This window comes from Stenella coeruleoalba, assembly GCF_951394435.1.
Source record: "Stenella coeruleoalba genome assembly, chromosome: 1".
In the NCBI taxonomy this organism is placed as follows: domain Eukaryota; kingdom Metazoa; phylum Chordata; class Mammalia; order Artiodactyla; family Delphinidae; genus Stenella; species Stenella coeruleoalba.
This window is the reverse complement of record NC_137169.1, coordinates 6,770,700-6,791,486: the sequence shown is the minus strand read 5'-3', so window position 1 is coordinate 6,791,486 and position 20,787 is coordinate 6,770,700. Positions and strand designations below refer to the sequence as shown.

At 52.3% G+C, this 20,787-nt stretch overlaps 1 protein-coding gene across 1 annotated transcript; it reads left to right on the top strand.

The window, feature by feature from the left end:
- Positions 1–1,309: 1,309 nt before the first annotated feature.
- SLC2A7 (solute carrier family 2 member 7) lies at positions 1,310–20,212 on the top strand (the record flags this gene model as incomplete). The annotated part of the gene is given in 18 exon segments (XM_079942896.1): positions 1,310–1,399; positions 4,794–4,946; positions 4,950–4,954; positions 7,279–7,321; positions 7,324–7,408; positions 8,212–8,237; positions 8,241–8,364; positions 9,808–9,930; positions 10,409–10,492; positions 10,495–10,595; positions 11,236–11,276; positions 12,489–12,588; positions 13,630–13,710; positions 17,343–17,377; positions 17,379–17,407; positions 19,205–19,255; positions 19,258–19,328; positions 19,936–20,212. Coding segments are annotated over 18 exon segments (1,464 nt in total), but the record flags the coding sequence as incomplete, so codon positions are not given.
- Positions 20,213–20,787: the final 575 nt, after the last annotated feature.

Below are 20,787 nucleotides of genomic sequence, written 5' to 3'. Positions count from 1 at the left end.
ACCAAAAGGGTAATAAAGTCTCACAGGCCCCAGGCTGTCAACACAGAGCAGGACCCAGGTGTCACTTGGGAGGCAGAGCACACCTGTTTCTCAGCTGAACAAGGACGGAGAAAAAAAGGGGCAGGGACTCCTCCACCCACCCCACCCCAGGGAAGGGGTAAGTGCCAAGTCTAGGAAACTGTCACTGCCACTGTCCCTTTGCCACCAGGTGAGGGGACTGTGGAGGGAGGGGAAGACCCCTGAAATGCTTCTAGCAAGGAGAGGACAACACTGCCCCTGCCTTTCCTGGGGAGCCACCAGCCCTGGGAGAGCAGTGGGGGGGAAGCAGCTTCCCCAAACATCCCAGCTCAGACACAAGAGAGGAGGGGTTGAGTCCAGCTCTAGGGAAGTGTGGGAGACCCCTGTCCCCGTCCCGTTCCCCCAGCCTCTGAAGTTGCCCAAATCCTGCTTTTGTCTGCCTGGCTGGTTTGCTGGCTGCACAGGGCTGAGGGCTGTCGGCAGTCAGGCAGATAGTGGGAGTGGGGGTCAGAGGTACAGGTTACAGGCAAGCGGGGAGGCGGGGATGGTCTGGGGCCACGGCTCTGCACCAACTGGCTTCTTGGAGCCCTGGGTGGCACTGACTCAGGCAGCCACAGACCCTGCCCCAGTTCTGCTGGCCCCTCCTCAGACTTTGGCCCCGGGGGTCAGTTCCCGGGCACTACCTTGGGTGCTGCGGTAGCCATGGAAACGTGATTGCCTTGGTTTTCCCCAGGGCCTGTCCAGGAGTGAAAGGCAAGCCGTGCCTCTGTTTGCTGCTTCCTCTGTCTGAAAGCTCCTCCCGCAGCAGCTCACAGGCCCACCTCATCCTTTCAGGTTGCGGCTTAAAGTCACCTGCTCAGAGAGCCCCCTTCTCTGTCCCCCATTGGCTTCTACCCCGTTACCTGTTTTATTGTCCTCATAGCATTATCGTTATTTGGAGGTCTCGTACTTGTCTGTGTTTTTGTTTTGTTTTGTTGGCCTCCCCTCACTAGAATATAAGCTCCTCAAGGGCACAGTACGCTGGACCTTTTTCCTGAAGCTTCTCCTACTTCATCCAGGGCCAGGCCCAGAGAAGACGCATAGCTGTATCTTTAAGGAGGGGGATTTGTTCAAGGAACAGGAAATGATGCCATCCACTCCCCCCAACCTCCGGCACCTCCCCCACTCCCCTGGACATGGCCTGGGGTCCTCCACCCCCACTTCCAGCCCAGCCTCGGCCTCACTTCCGGAAGTTCCCAGGACTAACCTCCCAGTCCCTGATCGTAAACCTCCTCTCCCGCAGCACCTCTAATCCACGCTGGTGCTGGCCACGCCGAGCACAGCCTTTGGCCAGGCCTTCCAATACGGCTGCAACATCGCTGTGGTTAACACACCGCACAAGGTGGGTGGGCAAGAGGTGGGCAGGAGAAGGTGGCCATTTTGTTGTGTGGAGGCCGCCATCTTTCTTCCGGAAGCCACCGGCTTTCTTCCGGAAGCAGCTGCCTTCCTCTAGTAGTCCTGGGAGGCAGCCTCTGCGGACCCGGGAATGACTAGAGTTGTGGGCTATTCCCCTCCCCCCCCACCCCACCCCCGCCCCACAGTGTCATCCTTTCCAGGCACATTGGGAAGCGGGTGAGAGGAGATGGGCTTGGATTCCCTGCCCAGTCGCTTTGGGCCTTAGTCTCACTGCCTTTCCCCTGGGAAGACCACTTGCAGATGACAAAGAGGATGGAGTCAAGGACTAAACCCTTAGGGGTTAGGATTGGGGTGAGGGGAAGCAAAGGAAAAAGAGTCTCCCAAAGGCCTAGTAAAGCATGTGAGTCAGGAGGGAGGGACAGGCCCTGATGACGAGTAAAGATGAAGCCTGAGAGTTGACCACTGGCTTTGACCTCATGGAGGGCGTGACCTTGACAAGAGCAGCTGAGTTGAGACAAAAGCTTGACTGGAGTGGGTTCGGGGAGAATGGGCAGAGTGGAGGAGAGACAGCTTTTTAAGGAGTTTTGCTGTACAGGGGAACAAAAAATGAAGCTTAGTGAAGGGAGAAGGGGGCTTGTGTTAGGGTTTTATAGGGCAAGAGTCATGTTTGTATTGTGATGAGAAGGATGCAATAAAGAAAGGTGTATTGGGAATTCTCTGGTGGTCCAGTGGTTAGGACTTGGTGCTTTCACTGTGAAGGGCCCAGGTCAGGGACTGAACCTGGGTCCACAAGCTTCAATCCCACAAGCCATGCCGCGTGGCCAAAAAAATAAAGGAACCAGTGATGCAGGACAGACAGGGAATAGTTACAGGAAGAAGGTCCCTGAAAGGGCAAGGACAGGACCCAGTGTCTGTTCCCATGCATTTGGGTGTATGAGTCCTGCTCTACTTTTAAAAATCACTGTCATTGGGCTTCCCTGGTGGCGCAGTGGTTGAGAGTCCGCCTGCCGATGCAGGGGACACAGGTTCGTGCCCCGGTCCGGGAAGATCCCACATGCCGCAGAGCAGCTGGGCCCGTGAGCCATGGCCGCTGAGCCTGCGCGTCCGGAGCCTGTGCTCAGCAACGGGAGTGGCCACAACAGTGAGAGGCCCGAGTACCGCAAAAAAAAAAAAAAAAATCACTCTCATTACTTTATAGCTACACTTAATTCTGCTTTATAGGAGGTACTGCAGTAGTTGCTCATGGCTTATGTTAATATACTTATCATTATTACCATTGAAGGAACATTTTTTTCTCAGTCAAGCAATGTACCATCACTATATCACAGTGAAGCTCTTAAATTCTCTATTGGATATATATTATTTCTATAACCAAGGAGGAAACTAAGACTTACAGAGGTAGAACTTGCCCAAAGTCATACAATTAGTAACAATATTTCTTTTTTGTTTTTTTAGCATCTTTATTGGAGTAAAATTGCTTTACAATGGTGTGTTAGTTTCTGCTGTATAACAAAGTGAATCAGCTATACATATACGTATATCCCCATATCTCCTCCCTCTTGCGTCTCCCTCCCACCCTCCCTATCCCACCCCTCTAGGTGGACACAAAGCACCGAGCTGATCTCCCTGTGCTATGCGGCTGCTTCCCACTAGCTATCTGTTTTACACTTGGTAGTGTATATATGTCAGTGCCACTCTCTCACGTTGTCCCAGCTTACCCTTCCCCCTCCCCGTGTCCTCAAGTCCATTCTCTACATCTGCCTCTTTATTCCTGTCCTGCCCCAAGGTTCTTCAGAACTTTTTTTTTTTTTTAGATTCCATATATATGTGTTAGCATACGGTATTTGTTTTTCTCTTTCTGACTTACTTCACTCTGTATGACAGACTCTAGGTCCATCCACCTCACTACAAATAACTCAATATTGTTTTGTTTTGTTTTTATAGCTGAGTAATATTCCAGTGTATATATGTGTCACATCTTCTGTATCCATTCATCTGGACATTTAGGTTGATTCCATGTCCTGGCTATTGTAAATAGAGCTGCAATGAACATTGTGGTACATGACTCTTTCTGAATTATGGTTTTCTCAGGATATATGCCCAGTAGTGGGATTGCTGGGTCATATGGTTGTTCTGTTTTTAGTTTTTTTAAGGAACCTCCATACTGTTCTCCATAGTGGCTGTATCAATTTACATTCCCACCAACAGTGTAAGAGGGTTCCCTTTTCTCCACACCCTCTTCAGCATTTATTGTTTGTAGACTTTTTGATGCTGGCCATTATGACCGGTGTGAGGTGATACCTCATTGTAGTTTTGATTTGCATTTCTCTCATGATTAGTGATGTTGAGCATCCTTTCATGGGTTTCCTGGCAATCTGTATATTTTCTTTGGTGAAATGTCTATTTAGGTCTTCTGCCCATTTTTGGATTGGGTTGTTTGTTTTTTTGATATTGAGCTGCAAGAGGGGCTTGTATATTTTGGAGATTAATCCTTTGTCAGTTGCTTTGTTTGCAAATATTTTCTCCCACTCTGAGGGTTGTCTTTTCGTCTTGTTCATGGTTTCCTTTGTTGTGCAAAAGCTTTTAAGTTTCATTAGCTCCCACTTGTTTATTTTTGTTTTTATTTCCATTCCTCTAGGAGGTGGGTCAAAAAGGATCTTGCTGTGATTTATGTCATGGGGTGTTCTGCCTATGTTTTCCTCTAAAAGTTGTATAGTGTCTGGCCTTACATTTAGGTCTTTAATCCATTTTGAGTTTATTTTTGTGTCTGGTGTTAGGGAGTGTTCTAATTTCATTCTTTTACATGTAGCTGTCCAGTTTTCCCAGCACCACTTATTGAAGAGGCTGTCTTTTCTCCATTGTATATTCTTGCCTCCTTTATCAAAAATAAGGTGGCCATATGTGTGTGGGATTATCTCTGGGCTTTCTATCCTGTTCCACTGATCTGTGTTTCTGTTTTTGTGCCCGTACCATACTGTCTTGAAGTAACAATATTTCTTATGTTGCCTCTTGCACAGCAAGGTTCTGCAAAGTGAATTTTTTTGTTGTTGCCATGTCGCTCAGCATGTGGGTTCTTAGTTCCCCAACCAGGGATCAAACCTGCACCCCCTGGCGTAGAAACTTGGAGTCCTAACTGCTGGACCATCAGGGAATTCCCAACAGTGAATTTTTAACATTTTGAGCAGCCTGGTTCCTCATCTCACCCCATCATACTGTAGGCATTTTTTTTTTTATCTCCAGGTAACAACAGAGAATCAATTGTGTCCTGAGCGTATTGATAGACACATCCTTCAGGACAATGACCAGGGGCAACTGAGAACATTACTTCTTGGTCTCTCATGAGTTGCCTGATTGTCTATGGATGGGGCAATGTCTTCCAGGTCTTGAAGTCCTTTTATAATGAAACCTACTTTGAGCGACACGGAGCCTTCATGGACGAGAAAGTCATGCTGCTGCTGTGGTCCTGCACCATGTCCATGTCTCCTCTGGGCGTCTTGGTGGGGTCCCTGCTTATTGGCCTGCTGGTTGACAAATGAGGCAGGTAAAGAAGAAGGGTGCTGTTGTCACTCAAAATTCACATTAGTAAACCATGCTGTCTCTTGGAGATTGTGCATGTGGTGGGGAGTTGTGCGACCTTGAAAAGCAGGAGGTCTAAAGTCCACTTTGCCATAGACATCCTGACCCTAAAGCAAGTCCTTGAATTCCTTGGGATTTCTTCCCCTTGTCAGCTGCATGGGAACAGCAGCCCCTCTGTTGTCCACCCCGTGGAGATGGATCAGCCTTTGAGAGCAAAGTCTTGACCATACTCAGCACTTCTAGCAGGTGTTCAATAAATGCTTGTTGACTGGGTTTGATTCGAGGTCAGGTGACCCATGGCTCCAAGTTGTAACAGCTGCAGCCTCTCCCCGTGCAGCCTCATCCGTGTTGTTCTGAGCTTTGGGGTTCAGACCGAGTCAGTCCATGTGCCCCTGACTTGTGTCTTGTTTGAGAATGAAGAATAGTTCTTGTACTTTGCTTGGTTTGCACAGACTCACTCATCTTTACACGTAAGCCCGGTTGCTGCCAAGACGTGGTTCTGCAGATAAGGAGGGATGCCCAGATCAAGGTTCCCGGGAAGGAAGGGAGTGAGCCAAGTTCTCAGGGCGAGGCCGCACGGAATCCCGTATGGCCAGATTTCACTCTTGGGAATTCACAGTTACACTTGGACTTGATGTGCCATGGCCGGCAGTTTGTAGGGAGGAGTGGAGAGTCCTCTAAAGAAAACTAGCTCTTAAAGAACCATACCAGTTCAGTATTCATGCATAAAGGAAAATCCTGGGGAACTCCCTGGTGGTCCAGTGGTTAGGACCCCGAGCTCTCATTGCCGAGAGCCGGGGTTCAATCCCTGGTCAGGGAACTAAGATCCCACAAATGGCAAGGCCCAGCCAAACAAACAAACAAAAACAAACAAAAAAACAAAGAAAATATTGGCAATTGAAAATTAATTCTGTATAAAGCAGGACTCATAGGACCTCTTCTCATAGATACTTGGTTAACAATTAATTTGCCATTCGTTGTATACTTGAATGAAGGAAACATTCACTATTTTGCAATTATGCCATAATCCAGGCTTTTTTGTGACTCACACTGTGCTGTTCTCAGCTACACCAAGAGTGCCTGGACTGTTCTAGCAGCTTGGCCCCCACCTCCTTGTCTGAACCCAGAGTTACGGAACTTGGGACCTCAGAGCTGGCTTCATCATTGCCCTCATTTTGCAGATGAGACCCTGAGACCAGCTGGTGCGGTGGAGCTGGCCTTGCCCTAGTGGGGTCAGGACCAGCCCTGAGCTAAGCTAAGGCTTCCTGGTCACCAGGAAGGGGTTCGTGTGGGCTGTTTGTTCTCTCCTGACCTGCAGCCTCTGGGCTGGCTGATCCTCTGCTCTGAGTTTGGGCTTGGATGGCAGTTCTCTCAGAGGTATGGCCACCCCAGGAAGAGAAAAGTGGCCTGAGAAAACCAGTCTGTGTATCTGATGAGTCCTCAGTGTTGCCTAGAAGGGGACTTTTGTAGAACTCTTACAACTGTCCCCCCAGGAGGGGTGTCTGGGTTTCTGTTTAGAGATCCCCCTCCTCCACTCCCGGCCTCAGAGATGATGCACCTGTGTCACTCAGGGCCCTGATGGTCCTCGAACGTGGGCAGCGTGTGGAGAGACCACCAAGGGTGGTGCAGCCAGCAGCCCCCCTATAGCTGGGCCACCATCTTCCTTCCTGATCCACTGCTGTTTTCTCCTTTGGCAAAATCCAAGCCACATGTGGGGATGAGGGGGGCAAGGGAGCCACGATGCCAGTCAGCATGGGGCACAGAACACAGTCTGGAATGTAGCTGTGGATCCTGGGAGACAGGCAGGGGCATCCAGCGTGTTCTATTCTTCAGACACTCCCTCCCCCCACTTCGTAGACTCATGGTTTTTCAGCCTTGGGAGGAATCTTAGCGATCATCTAATCCAGCTCTGTCTCCCACCTGTTGTGGGGTTCCCCTGTTCACCATTCTTGACAGTCTTCATCCGGCCTACTCTCTGCTTGAATACCACCAGTGACAGGAAGCTCCCTCCTTGCAGAGGCAGGCCCATTCCTTCCTCCTTCCTCACTGTCTTCAGTCAGCTCCAATGGTTAGCATGCTCGCGCTCCTCCCGCCACCCCTGCTGACCCCAAACCTCCCTTCCTGGGGCCTCTGCCCACTGGTCCTTGCTTTCCGCGCTTCCCAGCCATCAGCCTTTCTCAGGCACGTTCCGGCACTCCTGTAACGGCTGCCCTGGAGAATAGGAGTTGGTGTCAGGAGAGCTTCTGCTGCCTCAGCCCCCGTGCCCTCTGGGCTCTGCTGTCCTTGCAGAAAGGGAACACTGCTGATCAACAAAGACTTCGCCATCCCTGCCATCCCGCCATCCCGAAGGGAGTCAGCAAAGTGACCAAACCTTCCGAGCTGATCATCTTTTCTCGAGTGGCACTGGGATTCTGTGCAGGTACCTACAGTGATGGCTGAAGCCCCAAGCCCATGCTCAGGGTCAGCTGTGGGGAGAAGGGTCTGAGTCAGACACACTGGCCAAGGCGGGAAGCAGGGGCAGCAGGGTCTTCCTGGTTCTGAATGGCTCTTTTCCCTTTGGGGGCATCCTCTTGTCTCCATCCCCAGACTCTCGAAAACCTCATGTTCTCTCTCCCCTTCCCCTTATTTAACAAACTCTATCAGGGGAAGATCTTTAAAAACACACTTTTACCTTGAAGTACAAACTGATAAGGCTTTACAAGGTATCTTCCAAGGAAGGTGTCTAGTTCACGCGGAGGGTGAGAAGCTTCAAGCAAAAGAGCACAGAATTTGGGGACTGTCAGCAGGGGACCGAGGTTTCTTAACTAGGGTGGTTTCTTCTATAAAAAAAACAAAAGTGATACAAGTAACCTGTGCTTCAGAAAAATCAGAAAATAATCCCAAGCAAAAGACCTATCTTTCAGTCCCACATCCCAGGAACACAGTCTCGCCTGTAACAAGTGGCCCCAGCTCCGCAGCTAGGAAGGAGAGGACATCCTGCCGTGTCCCCTGGGAGTCTGAGGATTCTGGAAAGGTTTCCTTCTTAGTGCGAACTAAGTCCACGTGGCCAATTTCCATCTCCGTGGAGGGGAGGTGGGGGGCGTACAGGCTGCCTGTCAGTGGTGCTGATGCCACAGAGAAACTCAGGGACTATGAGATTAATTAAATCTCAGGTTTCCGGGGCCCCAGGAGACTGGGACTGTTTCTTTTCTCCTCCCCTGGTTTTTGTTTTGCTAGATCCAGGCACCTCCTACAGTGCCCTTCCCGTGTAGCTGGGAGAGTTAGCTCCCAAGAACCTGAGGGGTGCTCTGGGAACAATGACGGAGGTGTTTGTCATCGTGGGAATCTTCCTGGCACAGATCTTCGGCCTGCAAGCCATCCTGGGCAACCCTACGGGTACCTGTGGCTCACCAAGGTCCAGGGGTGGTGGTGAGAGGGAGCATGGGAGCTATGGGGGGGCCGAGGGGGCGGGGTCTGGACACATGGGCTCGGCTGTGCCCGTGTGTCTGGCGGATCAAGTGAGGTGAGGCCAAGAGGTGCCCTTTGGGTTGGGCAATGTGTGGCTTGTTTGGAGACGGGTGACCTTGACGAGAGCAGTTTGGGTGAGCGATGGGGACAAATTGTGCATGGGGCTGGGAGGAGATCGGAGACAAGGGGCACACACGACTCTTGGGAGTTTTGCTGTAAAGGAAGGAGAGAAGTTGGGGGGTAGCTGTTTCGCTTTGTTTTTTGTTTCGCTTTGTTTTTTCAGCTGGGACGCTGTGCGAGTGGTCCTGCAGCGAGGGCAGTCGATGCAGGAGGGCCAGGCCATTGCCTGAGAGGGAGGGTTGGGGAAGCAGGAGGGAAGCTTTAGGACAGAGGAGAAAGGGGGAAATGGCCCTCTGGGGGAGTGGGCGAGAGAATGGCCTCGAGAGTGTGGCTGGAATGCAGGCCAGCATTAAAGGCCCACAAGAACACAGTGGGGTTTCTTTCTTTATTTTTTTTTCCTCGTAAACATTTTCAAGTTACCTAAATTCCACAGGAATTCCTTAATGGGTGGACTTATGACTTTGTATTCCCCAGAGTACCTTGAAGAGACTCAGGACCCAGTCGTGCTCAGTGAAAGGTCATTAGTTTTAACGATTCCCAAACTACCCCAGTGCAGCTGAAGGGGAAGCCAGGCTGGGCCCGTTGCTGCCAACAGCTGCCTTGTAGTGATGCCTAGTGTGCGATGCCTGTCACCCCTCACCACTCTTCAGGGGGCACTTTATCACCATCATCATCATCATCATCTTTATTTTACTGATGAGAAAACTGAGGCCTAGAGAAGTAAAATGCCTCTTCCAGTTCCCATCATAGCTAGTAAGGCTTAGATGAGTCTCAGTGCTGCCTCCTTAACCCAGACCTTCCAGAAGGAGCTCACACAGCCACGGTGCTGGTTCCAGCACGCTCCTCGACCCCCGCCTCCAGCACGGCAGAGATTATGCCATTTCCAGCCATAAAGTTAGGAAGCAAGACATGGGTTCACCTTTTCCAAGGCTCACACTTTTAAATCATATGCTGTTCCAAGAAAAGCAATACTCTTCCTGCAGAACGAGTTAACAGCAGATCTTTTGAAAATTGTAATTATTTTCTCCATTTTAAAATGTGGAACCCTGCTGTGGGTGGGTTCTGGGCAGCCACGTCTTGGCAAGGACTAGGTCCCTGCTGTCCTTGGCTCTCACGGAGGGGTGGAACAATGTGGGTGAGTGAGTGTGTAAGAGGAGAGTCAGGACAGAGTCGGGACATGCGGAAGGTCAGCTGAAGGGCAGGGATTCCCCAGTGTTGGGTGTTCTTGTTCTCAGTGTTGGGTCCTTCCAGGCTGGCCGGTGCTCTTGGCACTCACGGGGGTCCCCGCACTGTTTTGGCTCCCCTCTCTGCCATTCTTCCCCGAGAGCCCCAGGTCCACCCTGATTCAGAAAAGAGATGAAGAAGTTCGACAAGGTACTGGAGATACAGGCTGCTCCGTCAAGACCCTCCCACCACGTTCACTTCCCAGCCGCCTCCCCGTGCCGCCAAACATCCCTCCCTAGTGCCCGAAGCAGAGAACGGGCAGGGGGCAGGGTGGGGAAATGCACTCCGCAACGCAGGCACCAGTGGGACGGGACAGAGGTGCCCTTGGCACTGGGGAGTCCAGGGCAACTCTGAGGTGTGGTCCAGCGGAGAACATGGTGAGAGCCGGCATCATGGCTGGTGGGCCTTGACTTCTGCAAGCTTGCCCAGGTGGAGGTGTGGTTGTGACTGGGGACACGGTCACGGTGTTGGGGACCTAGCTGGGGTCCAATGAGCATCCTGCCCTGGGAAAACGGGGAGCCTGTGGCCAGGGCTGGGCCGAGCTCCTGGGGAGCTGTGCCCCTGTGTTTCCCTAAGCCTTGGGTCAGCTGCTGTCAGCGACAGGAGGGGACCGCTCTGCTCCCCACAGCTCTGCGGAAGCTGAGAGGCTGGGCAGATGTGGAGGACGAGGTGGAAGAAACGCACATGGAGGACCAGGCCAAGAGGGCCGAGGGCCACTGTCTGTGCTCAGCCTCTTCACGTGTCCGCCTGTCCACTGGCAGCTGGTCTCCATCGTCTTGCCCATGGCCGGCCAGCAGCTCTGCAGGGTCAACACGGTATGCGCAGTTCTTTTGCTATAATTGTATCTATTGATGGTGTAGGCGAAGGGTGAAGATCTGCAAAAACAGGGCTGGGAGGCTGCTTCCAGAAACGTCGGAGACTGGATGCGTAACCCATACGGTGCTTAAGGAAAGTGTCAGGAAGTGATGGCATCAGGCCCTCGGGGACTCACGGCTGCTCAGCGGGAGACGTCGAGTGGTACACAGCTCAGGCAGGAGCCAGGGCACGTGGTGGCTTTCGGAAGTGCTGCATTGCCCACATCCTTGGGGCTGGGCCAGGAGAGAAGCTTGAGCCTGGGGCTGCCTAGGCCTGGAATGAGAGGCGAGGGGTCATTCTGTGGGGCCTGAGATCATAGACTAACAAAGCGACAGAGGGAAAATTCTCGGGGTCCCATTTTACAGATGCAGAACTCAAGGCCCCGAGAGGGGAAGAGCTATAACCCGGGCTCCGGCAGAGCCAGCCTCCATCCCAGGTCTCAAGTCTTCAGGTCACGGCTCTTTTCTCCCACCTACTGCCTCCTTCCTGTCCAAGGGGTCCCCTAGGCTTTCAGGACTGTGTGTCCTGACTGAGTCAGGAAAGTTGTCAGCGGCTTGGGCCTTCAGGTCTCTCCTCACAGCCCTTGTGCTTTTGTTTTAGGTCAGCTACTACGCGGACGTGATCTACGCCTCCCTCGGCTGGCATGGAGGGGTTCATTCCCCATAACAGTGGGTGCCAGCGTGGTGAACACAGGGATGAGCTTCATCTTGGTGAGCCACCCACAAGCGTCCCTCCCATTGGGCATCTCTGAGTCGGTGCCCCGCAGACAGAGAAGAGCCCCCCAGGGTCCACTGCTGGTGGCACTGCTCCTGGGGTGACTGGAATGACACAGACTTTCGGACGTGCCCACACTTACCACTGTGTGACCTTAACCAGGCCACTTAAACACCTTAAAATTCAAGTTTCTTCCTTTGTACAATGGTTACGGTGATTGAAATACCCAGTATACTGATGCACGTGTTGTTACTGTTGGCATAAAACTATTATTTCAGAGTTTTATATTTAAAATCTGAACCACTTATGCCTGTGTTAAAAAAGTGAATAGACAGGGGCTTCCCTGGTGGCGCAGTGGTTGAGAGTCCGCCTGCCGATGCAGGGGACACGGGTTTGTGCCTCGGTCCGGGAAGATCCCACGCGGAGCGGCTGGGCCTGTGAGCCATGGCCGCTGAGCCTGCGCGCCCGGAGCCTGTGCTCCGCAATGGGAGAGGCCACAACAGTGAGAGGCCCGTGTACCAAAAAAAAAAAAAAAAAATGTGAATAGACATTTACAAGGTCAAGTGACCATGATGGTCCTTTCTCTAGAACTTTTCCGAGTTATCTCACTATTATTTTAGTTCCTGTTTCTTGAGTTACCTTGGAGTTTAAAAGTGTTTTAAAAAATTATTTATTACTTATCTGTATTTTCCCCAGAGCCAGTTTAAGCCCCAATCAAACTTCAGAGGATTCAGCATGGTGGGGAGGGCCGAGCGAAGGAAAAGAGCCGGAAATGGGAGGAGCTGGGAGGCCCCCAGGCCCAATTCTCCACCCTCCCGGGAGTCTGTGCACCCCTTCCTCCAGCGGATTCCCGTAGCCCCTCGCCTTCCTCTAGGGCAGGGTCCACCCTCTGTCCTCAGAGCCCTCCTCCTCTAGGGTACATCGTCATAACTAGGACCCTCTTCCCCATCATCCTACCTGGAGAAAGCCAAGCCAGAAAGACAGGGGCGCCTCCCTCTCTCTCCCTGAGGAGCGGTGTCTGGGTACTAAGCACAGAAGGAGACGTTGGGCTTATCTCTACCTTGTTTATACAATCCTGGGATTGCCGTTTTGCTCCTGTTGGGCCCTCACTGAATGGCAGTGATAATCCCCGTCTGTAGGGTTGTTGGAAGGACGGAGGGGACGTGTAAAGTGACCGTACAGGGCCTGGCGTGGGGTGACAGTGATGCCTTGCTGGTAGCACTGCTGTGGGTGCTACAGGTGAGGATGGAGTAGAATGAAAAGGGCATTAGAACAAGAAGGAAGGCAGGCATGCTGGTCGGACGAAGCATTGTCCAAGCTTGGAATATTCGAGAAGGTACCGGCTGATCAGGAGGTGTGTGTCCTAGCAGTGGAAAAGAAAGTACCTGGGGGTGAGAGGGACCCTCATGAAGTGAGGCCAGATTCTGGGCGGCCTCAACGTGAATTGAAGCAGCAGGTAATGGGAGGGGGTTATGTGAAAATGTAGGTATTATTATTATCTCGGGGGTGTGAGATGATTGCCCCTGAAAAGGCAGCGTTGCTCACGGTTCCCAAGGGAGAGAGGTGCACACAAGGCCACATGGAGAAGCATCTGGCGGGGGGGGCGGACAGCAGTACGTGGGCAAGAGCCTTTCTTATGGTTTCCGTGGGAAGGAACAGGCAAGGCAGGGTAAGCAGGTTTAGGACTGCCTAGTTTGAAAGATTTCAGGCGGTTCCCGGGCACCAATGCCGGGCTGTTCCTGGTTGTCTGGTACCTGCCCTGGGCGATAAGGCAGAGGGACGCTGGCTGGGGGCGGCGGGGGCAGGTGAGAGCCTGATGGAGCAGGGGGTGGGGGGGGGGGGGGTGGGGGCGGCTCCGGGCGGGTTCCATGTGAAAGGCGCACGCACAGCTGAGCGGTCTGCTATCTCTAGAAACCGGCTAACGGTGTGTGGGGGGCAGTCCCTCCAGCGTCAGGAAGGCCCCCAGATGTCAAAGCATCAGACGCAGAAACTAGAAAACATAGTTATTACAGTGCGGGGGGCTGGCGGGGGAGAGGTGGTCAAGGAGCCTAGACCCGGGGTCTGTAGATGCCTGAGACAGGGAGGAGTAGTGGTGCAGAGTCTGCGGCACGAACGTCAAGTTCCCGTCGGGATAAGGGCCTAAGTTCCACGGAGCAGGCAGCAGGGGCGAGCGGGCACTTAAGGAGGGGCTGAGGAGATAGTGGTGGCCCAGGCCCAAGAATTCCGGGCGCCCCCCCCCGGTGCCGTCGAGGCTCCTCATCGCCCGTCCTTCCCCTCCAGGCAGGCGCTGTCGAGCGGCTGGGTAGGCGGCGCCTCCTGCTGGTCGGCTACGGCATCCGCGTCTCGGCGCTGAGCTTCCAGGTCGGACCTCGCTCTTCTGCCCGGAAGGGACGGGGCGGGGGCACGCAGAGGGGTGGGGCGGAGGGCGGGGCACGCAGAGGGGTGGGACGGGGGCCGGAGCACGCAGGGGAGGATGAACAGGGGGGGTGGGAGGTCCCTGTAACAGAACCCACACCGCTAGGGCCAGTGATCTCAAACTCTGCGTGTCAAACTCCACGCCCCCTTCGTGTGCAATGTAACGCCCCGTCCTGAAGTAGAGTTCGTGGGTGACTTCAATTACCTACCCATGTACATGCAAATAAATAATTAAATCGAATGTCCTAACCATGAAGTAAAGGAGAAACAAGAAGTTCCATAAAACATATATTTCAATATGCAAATGTTTAAGCGCACTGCACTAGAAGATGTCCACCAATAATGATCTAGAGTAGAATAAAGAGACGGAAGATCGGACGTCGTTCCATTCAACAAGCAGAAGAAACTGAGGACGGAGGTCGGCGTGGACGGCAGACTCTACACTAGCGTGAGGATAAGTGATGACCAGGGACCAAACGCATTCGTATGCGGGAAGACGAAGAGAAAGATACCTTAACTGCAGTAGGAACACCACTCACAGGCCAACCGGAAGGTTAGGATGGGGGACATGAAGGAAGGTGAGGTGCTGGCAGGTGAGCTTGGTCTGATTGATGTGTGCCGCGAGTACAAAATGGGGTAGAGCTCTCATCTTGAAATCCTAACACGTGTCAACAAGCATGTCGGTCTCTACCATTAAAAATATCTTGGAGCCCAGATCAGAAAGAAGTAGGAAAAGAAGCAATGAGAGGCTATGGAGTAACTGGGAACAGTGTCAGAGCGAGATTAAAACACAAAAGGCCGCCCAACAAGAAATACGTCACTCTAATTTGTCATTTTCTTAGCATATTTTTGTTATACGTGTTATACAAAAATGTTGAAAATACATAGGATGGCCATAGTATGAAATATTCTGAAAGCAGACAGCATTTTGTATATCCTCAGCTGTTTCTGCCCTGTTGTTGCTTTTGCAGTAACTGTGCCTTTACAATTAAAACTATACGCAGGGGCTTCCCTGGTGGCGCAGTGGTTGAGAGTCCGCCTGCCGGTGCAGGGGACATGGGTTTGTGCCCCGGTCCGGGAGGATCCCACATGCCGCGGAGCGGCTGGGCCCGTGAGCCATGGCCGCTGAGCCTGCGCATCCGGAGCCTGTGCTCCGCAACGGGAGAGGCCACAACAGTGAGAGGCCTGCGTACCGCAAAAAAAAAAAAAAAAAAAAAGCATTTAATACACCTAACCTACTAAACATCATCACTTAGCCCAGCCTACCTTTAATGTGGTTAGAAAACGTGCATTCGTCTACAGTTGGGCAAAATCATTTAACACAAAGCCTATTTTATAATGAAGTGTTGAATGTCTCATGTAAGTTATTGAATACTGTACAGAAAGTGAAAAACAGCGTGATTGTCACTGACCTTCATGATCATGTGGCTGACGGGGAGCTGCCTGGCATCACAAGAGAGGATCGTACTGCCTATTGATAGCCCGGGGAAAAGATCAAAATTCAAAGTACAGTTTCTTACTTTTTTTTATAAATTTATTTGTTTTTGGCTGCGTTGGGTGTTTGTTGCTACACTCAGGTACGGGCTCTAGGCGCGCAGGCTCAGTAGTTGTGGCCATTCGTGGCATGTGGGATCTTCCTGAATCAGGGATCAAACCTGCATCCCCTACGTTAACAGGCAGATTCTTAACGACTGTGCCACCAGGAAACTCCCCGAAGTATAGTTTCTAGTGACTGTGTATCACTTTCCCACCATGGTAAAGTTGAAAATTTTGGACCTTCTTAAGTCAGGGGACCGTCTGTAGTTGAAAATGCAATCGTATGTGAGGATGAGAATGTGCGAAGAGATTATTCTTGTAATTCAGAGACAATGTCTTCATTCTTCGCCTTTTTTGCCAAGCTGTCCTCTCCATCATGACTTCCTTTTTAATTCCTGGGTGAGCACAAGGACCTTCAGGGGGACAAAGCTGGCTGTGTTCAGGGAACAGCAGGGCAGGGGAGCCTGTGGAGGAACAGGCGAGGTGAAGGGTGATGATGCAGCTATCGAGGAAAATGCTAGTTACAGGGACTTCCCTGGTGGTCCAGTGGTAAAGAATCTGCCTTCCAATTCAGGGGATGCAGGTTCGATCCCTGGTCAGGGAACTAAGATCCCACATGCTGTGGGGCTACTGAGCCCGCACACCTCGACTAGAGCCAGCGTGCCGCAAACCACAGAGCCCACACGCTCTGGAACCCGCGCGCCACAGGTAGAGGGAAGCTCGTGCACCACAACGAATGTCCCGTGTGCTACAACTAAGACCGGACGGAGTCAAAAATAAATAAATAGATAAATAATAAATAAATCTTTACCAAAAAAAAGGAAGTGATTTTTTTAAAAAAGCTAGTTACAGTCCTGTTTTGGTTTAATCAAAGTTTCCTTTTTAAAGACCTTATTTTCTCATTTGAAAATAATCTAAGTTCTTAGAACATTTAGGGACTTAGGTGAAAAGAAGTAAATAAAACTGGACATTATCTATAAAGATAGTTGCCAGTTGCCTTTTGGAGACCTTGGTGGCATCCCCGGCAACTTTTTTTCTCTCACTCTCTCCTTCCAACCCATTGGCCAGTCCTGTTGGCTCTGCCTGAAAACGTAACCAGCAGCTACCCAGGTGACACCAGACCCAGGATATCCCTTCCAGCTGCAGCCAACTCCTCTCTTGCTTCAAATACTGAAATGGACCCCACCCTGCCTGCCTGCGTGAATCAGAGCTCGTCACGCCTCTGCTCAGCGGCCAGGCTGGCTCTTCATCCCCAAGTCATCCATTCTAGGAGGCTGCCCCTCCCCCAGCTCATCTCTCACCTTGCCCCTTGGAGACAACTTCATTGAAGGAGTTGTTCTTGGTTCACCTCCACCGCCAGCCCTGCACGAACCCCACCTTCGCAGCGTTTTTCATAACTGTAGTGAAATCGTTACCTGCATACTTAGTTTGGTTGAGGTCTGTTCACCCTGAGTATGTGTCATCTGTTGCCCCGGTAGTGGGGAGCAGAGATAGGGGTCTGCCAGCTCTCCTGGTCTGATGCCTTCTAGAAGGATTCTAGCAGAGAGTGCAGAATCCTGGTCCCAGCTCCATCTGCTGCTGATCATTTGACTTGGGCCATTGCTTGACCCCTGAGGGACCCAGTGTCCTCTTTGTCTGTGTTCAGGCTCTCTATGCTCTGATTCCACATTTGTAGGATTGAAACAATATTATCCTCCCTCAGAGGGGTGTCAAGAAGATTCAGTGGGTTAGCATCTGTGAAGGGCAGAAAATAAATAAGTGGTCGGCATTCCTCCTGTTACGTTTCTCTCAATCAGGTACGGCTCCTGGAGGCCCCCGTTGACTAGAATGCTAGGTTCACTCCTGGTCTCATCTTCCCTCTCTTGCCCTCAGAGCCCTGGAGGCCCACGCAGGTGCTCAGAAATCCAGGTGTGGTTCCTTCCTGTGGCAGGAAGGTGAGGCCCGCATGTGGGCTTGTCCGCATGTGGGGCTCTTGGCCTCAGGCTCTTAGAGGTCCCAGGCCTGGGCCTCTCAGGCACAGACAGCCCTGCCTCTCCCCACAGAGCACGGTCCCTGAGCTGTCTTACCTTGGCATCATCCTACATCCCAGGACATTCCATCGGGCCCAGTGAGCACCTGCATGCCCCACCTCCTTCCAGGGCCCAGCACATAGGAGGTGCCCGGTATTTGTTGAATGAATGGATGCCCTTGACTGGTATTTCTCATGATGTTCTCTCCACCTTTTCCCCTGTTCCTACACAAGCCCCACCCACACTGGAATTCTCAGTTCAGTTTACCTTTTTCTTGAAAGGCCATTCCAGCTCACATTCATTCATTCATTCATTCAACAAACATTTACTAAGTTCCAAACAGTGCCACGGCCAGGCTGGGGCCCCCCAATCTCCTGTGGCTCCCAGAGTTGCCCAGCTTCAGTTCCAGTGTCCAAGAATGGGATGAGCCTCTGCAAAGAGGGAGCTCTTGCCAGCCAGACCCCACTGGGGGCCCCTCAGTTTGCATCCAAACCCTCTACATGCTCACGTTAGCCTCCAAGCCCACAGCCCACCCGGGGCTCAGTTGTCTTTGGTCCCCTGGCCTACAGCTACAGTCCTGTGTTGCTTTATCCCCGTGTCCATGTGCTGGCAGCCTTGGGCCTTCACTTCCACCTTCCTTGGGGGCAGCCTCCAGACTCCAGGCTTCCCCCTCCTCTGTGTGTCCTCCTGAGAATCTAACGCAGTTCCCACTGCTTGCGGAAAGACCCCTCTGACTCCTAAGACTAGAATATTCCCTGCAGAATCTTGGTTTTGAAAGAGCTGTCCATAAGCCAAAATAAAGGTATTGATCCATTGAACACACGCTGATGGCACACCTGCTGTGCCAGGCACTGGGGATGCAGCTGTGAATCAGACCAACACGGTCGTGTTGAAGGATATTTAAGTGGGATTTTCAACAGGAAGCCTTCCCGGCACACCTCCAATATGGAGGCAGGAGGGCCTGGTGGGAGCAGTGCTGGTGTTTGTGTCAGGAGACCTGGGTTCTGGGCCATTCCACCCCTTACTGCCTGTGTGTTTCCCAAAGCAAGCCACTGTGCTTCTCTGGGCCTCGGGCTCCTCCTGGAAGACCAGGAGTAATCAGCTGTGCCGGCAGATGTGGGATCAGATGGTGGACTGATTTGACATGTGAGCTACCTCCTAAAGGGCTGCTTGGCTGCCCGGCCCCAGGGGGCAGGAGGCAGGAGGCCAGGGAGGGCAGCGTCGATAACTTCCCTCACTGCTACCCCTTTAGGGCACAAAGCCCTGAGGAAGGGGCCCCCTCCTCGCCAGTTGTAGGAGTTTCCCATTTGACTTCCCAAGGGCAGCTCATTCTGGGGCTCTGAATTCCTCTCCATCTTCAAGGGTCGGAAATTAACTGGGGGGAGAGAGAATCTTATTTTTGTAATAAAGAATATAGATAATATGTTAATATATAATGAATATATGAAGTCATAGATAGACCTACTGTATATAAACGGATATAAAGTATATCTGTTGTATTATAATTTCATGAGGGATGGTGATTAAGGGGGAAAAATGGCCTTAGACATTTTAGACAAGACTCCTGAATGAAAAAAGGCTGAGAAACTGCCCCAAGGCAAGGTGCCTGCCATTCCCCAGATCTACCACAGGGGGCAGCACGTCCCACGCTCAAGCGCTCATTCAGCTCTGCTCCCCCTCCCCTTGTCTGCGAATTTCAAAATGACACCACCACGGGGAACAGCGGCCTTGGTGTGACCTTGAGGCCCTCAGAGGCTCAGCTCGAAGCTCAGCTATGGGCGCACCCAGGAGGAGAGATGTGAACTTCCTCCCTCGGCCATCCGGAACAGACTGTGCCCCTAAAGGGCCCTCCGCGCCCCTCTCCGCTCCCCTGGTCCTGCGCTCTCTGCCCCCAGGTCCTGTGCCATCCGTGGTGAGGACCGAGATCTTCCTGCAGCCCTCGCGGCCGCCTTCGCAGTGGACGGGGCCGTGCTCGGGCTCACCAGCGTCATCGTGGGCTTCGTGTTCCCGTCCATCCAGGTGAGTGGGGACATGCGGTGGGGAGCACGGCGCGGGGGGGGGGGGGGGCGTGCGGCCCCTTGCCCCCAATTCCTGCTCCACCTGCCTCCCCCGCCCCGCCCCAGGCAGAAGGGGCTCCGGGAAATAGGCAGGGGTGCCTCGTCTGCTAAGAACATCTGCGAATTCGACAAGGGGGGGCGACTCTCCAAGGTCCATAAAACACACAGGGCGCCACTTCAGCCAAACTGTAAGTACGCCAGTTTCCCACCACTGAAGGCAGGTCCCACACTCAGGCGGTGACGCGTTCATTATGCAGGGGCTCTGGTCGGCCAAGTGCAAAGCAAGCTAGAGCCAGGGTGAGGGAACGATTCCCCCACGTCCACCTCCTCCCTCTGTTTCTGAAGGTGTGCGGTCAAGTCTAGAGGACATTCTGTCCCTGTTGTTAAAAGGCCGAGTCCTTTCTGATGTGAGGGCAGGACCCAGTTGTCTAGCTCTTCCACTCCTCTGGGCGTAAAGCAGAACTGGCCACTGAGAAACTCCTGTGTGACTCACAGAGCCCTCACCCAGAGCTGTCCCCGGCATTCCTTTCTTCCTCCGTCCCCTCCTGTTTTCTTGTCTCTTGGCCTAGGAGGTCAGTGGTGCCTACAGCTTCATTATCTTTGCCGGAATCTGCCTCCTCACTGCTGTTTACATCTACGTGGTCATTCCTGAGACCAAGGGCCGAACATGTGTGGAGATAAAGCGGATTTTTGCCCAGAGAAACAGAGTGGAGTTTCTGGAGAAGAAAGAAGAAATCACAGATGCTGGGCCTCACATACCGTCTCTGCCTCCCAGGGAGACTTCCTTTTAGTGGCTCCACACATCCCCCAGGTGGCACATTTAAGGCTTCCTTCTCTGAGGAAGGGTCTCCCTGCCCCAGGCCTCGAGGGAGGGTGACTGCTGTGAGATTTCCGTGCCCCCAGGGGCAAATGGAAGACTTTGGTCTTCCAGTTGGGTCCCTGATTTAGTTAAGAAGCAGTTAGCTTCCAACGCTAACCCTGGGAGGAATGACCTAGGAGGACGGGCAGGTAACGTGAGTATTGATTGGCAAGAATAGATTCTCCAATTCTACATCAGCATCAAAACTCAAATGGTGGCTGCACACACTTTTTTAAAGTAAAAATTTTCAAGTTCAGCATTTGATATGGAGGCTGAATCCTGATCAAAGTGTCAGAGAATCGAAGAACTAGAAACCAAGGCTGTGGATCCCATCGCCTTCCTGGGGTGGCTTCCTCTCTCTCTGTAGCTGTAGGTTGCAGGGCTAATCCTGGTCAGCGTGTACAAATTGCAGGAGTTGTTCACTCGCATTTCTGATGGTTGATGCTGGCTGAAACTGACGCATGATCTGGGCTTCCTCATACCTTGGTAGCTGGATTCCTGCGTGTGGGGGAAGGAGAGAGAGAAACAAAATGGTATACACACTCACACCCCTAGCTTTGAA